The sequence below is a fragment of the Chiloscyllium plagiosum genome, chromosome 18 (assembly GCF_004010195.1).
Source record: "Chiloscyllium plagiosum isolate BGI_BamShark_2017 chromosome 18, ASM401019v2, whole genome shotgun sequence".
In the NCBI taxonomy this organism is placed as follows: Eukaryota; Metazoa; Chordata; class Chondrichthyes; order Orectolobiformes; family Hemiscylliidae; genus Chiloscyllium; species Chiloscyllium plagiosum.
The window spans coordinates 21,880,185-21,887,034 of record NC_057727.1 but is presented as its reverse complement, the minus strand read 5'-3'; the positions used below and the strand labels follow the sequence as shown (position 1 = coordinate 21,887,034).

At 41.7% G+C, this 6,850-nt stretch overlaps 1 protein-coding gene across 1 annotated transcript in view; it reads left to right on the top strand.

Annotated features, from left to right (window-relative positions):
* Window positions 1–593: 593 nt before the first annotated feature.
* The window catches only part of LOC122558946 (protein shisa-5-like), a 55,483-nt gene continuing 49,226 nt past the window's right edge, over window positions 594–6,850 (top strand). The window contains exon 1 of the mRNA XM_043707919.1: window positions 594–814. Coding sequence (XP_043563854.1) covers window positions 751–814 — 64 coding nt within the window. The 5' untranslated portion in view covers window positions 594–750. The remainder of the gene's footprint in view (window positions 815–6,850) is intronic.

Below are 6,850 nucleotides of genomic sequence, written 5' to 3'. Positions count from 1 at the left end.
GAAATGTCTTTCCAGCTCTGACGGTGTAAATATCTTTTCATTTCTGACGGCTTGAAAACTTCCACGCAAACTCACGGCGTGAAGACTTCACAACCTAAATCATCTTTTATTCTGAACTGAAACCTGATCCTGAACTGAATTCAAACCACCTCGCTGCCTCTGATCTGTTTTCTCTATCTGTCATAAAAGTTCAACTTTGTAAACATTTCATCAAGTAAAATCGTAGTGTCCCACTAGACACCGAACTGAAGTCATGTGCTTTCTTGGAAATTATGGATTTGGTTCACTGTTCCAATCAAATTTCTGACCTCACAAGAGAAAACAAAGATTCAGAATTGAAATTGCAACCACACATCTATTTTATCTCTACTTCAAAATCTAAATTCCCGAAGATATAACATTATACATCTTTATCACAATCTAAGTGACACTTGGTGAAACAATTTTACTCTCCAGCAGAGGGAAGAAAACCTATTTCATGATTCCCATTATCGTTCCATAACATTAGAGGGCAGTATAGTAAGCTTTAAATATAATTTAAGAATCCGAATTGTAATCCTACCAATCTATAACTCAAAGCGCACACTGTTCAAAGTTACTTCCTCTATCTCACCATTTGGAAAGACTGCAAGGACACGTTTTCATTGTGATCTCAATCACGTGCTTTACGAAGAATAAGGAGTGTGTTTTGGTCGGTTGTTTTGGAACTAAACACTTTAAATCGTGAAAAAGAAAATATCCTGTATCGTGATGGAGAAATTGGGCTTGCATATTGCTTGTTTGGTGATGGTTTACGTGACAGTTTTGCCTTCTGGTAAGTTCAGAAAAAAGGTTGGATATACATTCTTATATGTTTACTCTTAAGTGATTGTAGCATTTATGGAGAAGGAAATTAATACAAATGTTGGAATGTTAAATAAAATCAGAAAATATACAACAAAGTGAAAAATGTGTTAAAGCCTTGGGTTTTAAATCATTGTAAAAATTATGGTATTTCGTGTGCAAACTCCACTGAATCGATGTTAAGAGTTAATGCAGCAGTTAGCAATCTTTTGTACAAGTTCAGCACAAGCTTGTGAGAAACGGAATTGACCTTTTTTTCCATAATTTTCTTTAAAAAATGCTGTAACTGGGATTAAAATTGGATGTTATCAAATAACTTCACACAACTCCAGTTACTGGATTCATGTGTAAATTTTGTATTTGTTGTCAAGAATGTACAAATGTTTTGCAAAGAATGTTGTTTCACATTTTCTGTGGTAATTGTATTGTAAATTGAGTTTAAATTTTTTGGAAGCAATTTATATTGGCTCTTGATCAAAATCCGTTTTCCTTTTCAACTACTGACTCTTTTTGATGTGTTTGCAGTTTGTACAATATTCAGTTAGCTTTAACCCTATGTGGTTTATGTGAAGGCAAGACACCTAAGTGCATTATTGCATGAGTCAAACACAAAATGATTTTGTCAAGTTATCAGGTCTGTACATGTTACAATAAATTAATTTGCATTCTCTGTAAATGGTTAAAAATTAAGTTACAAGACTATTTGAACTTCTCTTGATAGCTCAAAATATGAATGTAATTGGTAATTTTTAAATAGCAAGTCTTACTTTGAATTAAATTTTAATGTATTGACTGTATTAATTAGAATATGACTTAATGAGATCAAACATTCATTAATGTTCCACTGCTGTTGAATTCAAATTTAAGTTTGAAATCTGGTATTTATGAATACCATTAAATTTAGTAGAACTTATGCCCTATTGCTAAAAATTGGCCAGTGTGGCTCCATTTTTAGGGAACACGGACTCCCTAATCCACAGAAGAGCAGGCCGGAAGCAGACAGCTCTTCTGAATAGCAGTGTCCTATAATCCAAATTGGGTAAATACAATCAAATGCAATAGCCCAGATCTTCCGGTCTCCAGGCACATCGGGGACCCTGTGCAGCCTGACAGACTGCCCTGAAAATTGGAACTTCTGGTGGGCAATTACCCTAGAGGTCTTTGCTGAAAGGTAGTCTTTCCCTGAGGCAAATACTGCCATAGAGTAATAGAATCCCTACAGTGCAGAAAGAGGCCATTCAGCCTATCAAGACCACACTGACCCTCAGAAGAGCATCTCAATCAGACCCCTCACCTATCCCTGGAACCTGACATTTATCATGGTAAATCCACCTAAACTGCATATGGACAATTGAGCATGGCAAATCCACATATTCTGCACATTTTGTGGCTGACAGGATGAGGGAGGCCAGAGTCAGTAAACATGGGATTAAGGGTCAAGGATTTGAAGTGAGGTCTGGGTAGGGAGATGAGGAAAATCAGGGATGATGACCAGTGAGCCTAGAATTTGGAATTTGGGAACTGTAGAAGGTTAGAAACAGGGATTGACAACTAGTGTTGGATCTAGAGAAACATGCATGTTCCTTCAAGTTCCATTTTTTTTGTTCCTGAGTACTGTATTGTAGAATTCTCTCAGTGCACTGCTGGATGAGTTGGGGGGCAGCAGGTTGGCTCAGTGGTTAGCACTGCTGCCTCACAGTGCCAGGGACCCAGATTTGATTCCAGCCTCAGGTGACTGTCTGTGTGGAGTTTGCACATTCTCTCCCTGTCTGCGTGGGTTTCCTCCGTGTGCTCCAGTTTCCTCCCACAGTCCAAAGATGTGCTGATTGGGTGAATTTGTTGTGCCAATTGGCCTCTTTCCACACTGTAAGGATTCTATGAAGTTTGATAATTCGATATGCTCCTTTCTTAAAATAAAACCATCAACTATCCTTGAAAATATCGATATTTAAATTTAGTCTATTGAGACAAGCCCCTCATTATAAACTCCTAGTTTACAATATCGCTTTTTTTCTTTCAAAAATATACTTTATTTATAAAAATATCATTATTTATACATAGTCACAAATGCAGATCGGTTTTGCACAGTAGCACATCAAGAAAACAAAAAAGATTGGAGTGTGACTCTATCCAGACAAACCAAGAGCATCTCTTATTTGAACGAGACCATATTTACATGTATTTGAGGCATGAGGATGGTCCGGTAATTGAATAGACCCCCATTTAACTTCAGCAAGAAGCCCGCAGTCAATGATCTTTCCCCTCTGCAATTTGGCAGCAGTTGCTTCGAGTTTAGTGCATCCCTCAGCACGTAGTCCTGGACCTTGGAGTGTGTCATTGGTTGGGGTCAACTCCTTGTTTTGGAGGACCATCATGTGTTGGGCAGACCGAAGAGCATCTTTCACCAAGTTAATGCTCTCCAGGTGCAGTTGATGTTTGTCTCCGTGTGCGTACTGGGGAACAGACCGTAGAGCACAGAGCCCCACGTCACAGTGCTGCTCAGGACGAATCTTGACAAAAGCCATTGCATTTCTCTCTAGACTTCCTTTGCAGAGGCACATTTCTAGAAGAAGCTGTCTGACAGTCTCAATGCCCCGTAGAAGCTTTGGGGGTACAGGCTAAATCAGATTATCCACAATTTCTGCTTTCATTTCAACTCCTAACTACTTTCCATCACACATCCTCTTTTTAATGATGATTGCCTATTTTCAATTCTCATAAACTATCTGCCTGTATCCTCATCTTGGTGCATCTGATCCTAAAACTGCATGATGGCTCACCATCAGAATCCATTACTCCATTGTCCTCTGTGCTTTAGAAATCACACCAGTCTGTCTGTGTCCAAAAGATTGCAACATTAAAAGGGCACATGCCTCGAGCAGATGCGCAAGTATTTAAAATGTTCTCTGTTTGAATGTGGAGTCAGGAACACAGGAATGTTCGTCATTACCCCACATTTAAACTGCGTGAGCTGGTGCAGGATACCACAGCCCTGCCTTTCATTGCAGCCTTGACATTCCCAGTGCTCCATCTCCCCGCCCCCTCTCCATTCATAGCCACCACTCTTCCTGATCTCCACCACTCACTGCGCTCCCTATTCACTGTCCACATCAAATCCCATTTCTCTTTCCTTGCAATCTATAACCTTCTGTGACACTTTAAGAAACCTCCTGAAATGACCATTACTTTTACTCAGGAGAAAGTGAGGACTGCAGATGCTGGAGATCAGAGTTTAGAGTGTGGTGCTGGAAAAGCACAGCAGGTCAGGCAGCATCTGAGGAGCAGGAGAATCGATGTTTCAGACATAAGCCCTTCATCAGGATTCTGGCTGATGAAGGGCTTATGCCTAAAATGGCTATTCTTTTGCTCCTCAGATGCTGCCTGACCTGCTGTACTTTTCCAGCACCAGACTCATTACTTTTACTCAGGCTCCCCTTTTGTCCAATCATTGGTAGCTACCTCTTTGATCAGGATTTTGGTCACCTCTCCTACCTATATTTCTTTCTTTGGCTCAATGTCCCTTTGCATTCTCACTCTCCTACAGATATCAGCCAGTGAAAACAAGCTCAGGGTCGCACAGAGAGACCTTTCTTGAAGCTTGACATAACAGACAGTCAATTTTTGGCTAGGCAAAAAAGTGAGGACTGCAGATTCTGGAAACCAGAGTTGAGATCAGAGTGATGCTGGAAAAGCAAAGCAGGTCAGGCAGCATCCGAGCAGCAGGAAAATCAACGTCTTGGGCAAAAGCCCTTCATCAGTCAATTTTTGGTAAAGTTCAGCCTCTAACTTCAGTGCACACATTGATAATGAGATCTGAGGGATATTGACTGACTGAAAGCGCTGCCTTTGTTATTTGCACATTAACTGCCTACATTTCCTATGTTGCTATTTCTATTTCTCCTGGTCAACATCTATACCTCATCGAGGAGAAAGTGAGGTCTGCAGATGCTGGAGATCAAAGTTGAAACTTTATTGCTGGAACAGCACAGCAGGTCAGGCAGCATCCAGGGAACAGGAGATTCGACGTTTCGGGCACAGGCCCTTCTTCAGGAATCTATACCTCATCCTACATTAAATAATCTTGATGCTGCCAGTTAGTTATACAGCACAGAAATAACTTGCTAAACTCATCTAGTCTCATTTGCCAGCATTGTCCTATGTCCCTCGAAACCCTTCCTATTCATGTACCCAGGAGAAAGTGAGGATTGCAGATGCTGAAGATCAGAGCTGAAAATGTGTTGCTGGAAAAGCACAGCAGGTCAGGCAGCATCCAAGGAGCAGGAGAATCGATGTTTCAGGCATGAGCTTGAAGAAGGGCTCATGCCCGAAACATCGATTCTCCTGCTCCTTGGATGCTGCCTGACCTGCTGAGCTTTTCCAGCAACACATTTTCAGCTATTCATGTACCCATCCAGGCGCCTTTTAAATGTTGTAATTACACCCACCTCCACCACTTCCTCGGCCAGCTTGTTCCCTACACACACCATCCTTTGCATGAAAAAGTTGTCTGTTAGGTTCCTTTTAAATCTTTCCCCTTCCACCTTAGACCTATGCCCTCTAGTTTTGCACTCCCCTACCCTGGGAAAAAAGACCTTGACAATTCACCCCTTCCATGCCCCTCATGATTTTATAAACCTCTATAATATCACCCCTTAGCCTCTGATGCTCCAGGGAAAAAAGTCCCATTTTACTCAGCCTCTTCCCTATAACTTAAACTCCCCAATCCTGACAACATCCTTGTAACCCTTTCTGCACCCTTTCAAGTTTAACAACGTCTTTCATATAGCAGAGAGACCGGAATTGTATACAGTATTCTAAAACTGGCCTCACCAATGTCCTGTACACCTGCAAGGTCACATGCCAACTTCTGTACTCTCAATGTACTGACCAATGAAGGTAAATGCCTTCTTCACTGCCCTCTCTACCTGCAACGCCACTTTTGGAGAATTTTGCACCTGCACCCCTAGGTACTCCTTGTTTAGCAACACTCCCCAGGGCCTACCATTAACTGGTTATCAAAATTCAGCTCCTCAAATTTATCCAAATTAAACTCCATCCACTCCTTGACCCATTAGCCCATCTGATCAAGGTCCCTTCTCTGAGCTATCCTTCTTCACTGTCTAGTATACCACCAACCGTGGTGTCATCTGCAAACTTACTAACTATACCTCCTGCATTCATATTCAAATCATTTATATAAATGACAAAAAGTAGTGGACCCAGCACCGATCCTTGTGGTAGACCACTGGTCACAGGCCTCCCAGTTTGAAAAACAACCCTCTACCAACATCCTCTGTCTCCTACCTTCAAGCCAATTTTGTATTCAATTGACTAGCTCCACCTAGATTCCATGTAATTTAACCTTGCTGATCAGTCTATTTTCTTCAGTCTCACTTTCTCATTCCCCTGTAAGGGACCTGAGAATTTTCTTTGTGTCTTAAAGGAGATCGCTACATTTTTGTTTTTGTTGTTTATATCCTAACTCACTGCCCAGTTCATCCATTATGTGCCTGTACTTAGTTATGCACATTAAGTCCCAGTCACACCAGCTTAAAATTCTCACTTGTATTCAACACTCTCCATTGCATTGCATTTCCCAATCTCTGTAACCTCAGCCTTGCATGCAAATCGCTGAAGTATCTGCATTTCTCCACTTCTGGCCTTTTGTGTCACTGCCTTCTTTTGTTATCACTGGTGACAGTGACCGCAGCTACCTAAACCCTAAGGTCTGGAATTGTCCACATCTCTTCCTCTCCACCCCTCATTTCCCATTTAAAGAACATGGACTGGAGTGGTTCAAGAAGGCAGCTCACCATCACATTCCCAAGGAGAAAGTGAGGTCTGCAGATGCTGGAGAACAGAACCCCACTGGTCCTCACCTACCACCCCACTAACCTCCATGTACAGCGCATCATCCGCCGCCATTTCCGCCACCTCCAAACGGACCCCACCACCAAGGATATATTTCCCTCCCCTCCCCTAACAGCATTCCGTAAAGACCACTCCC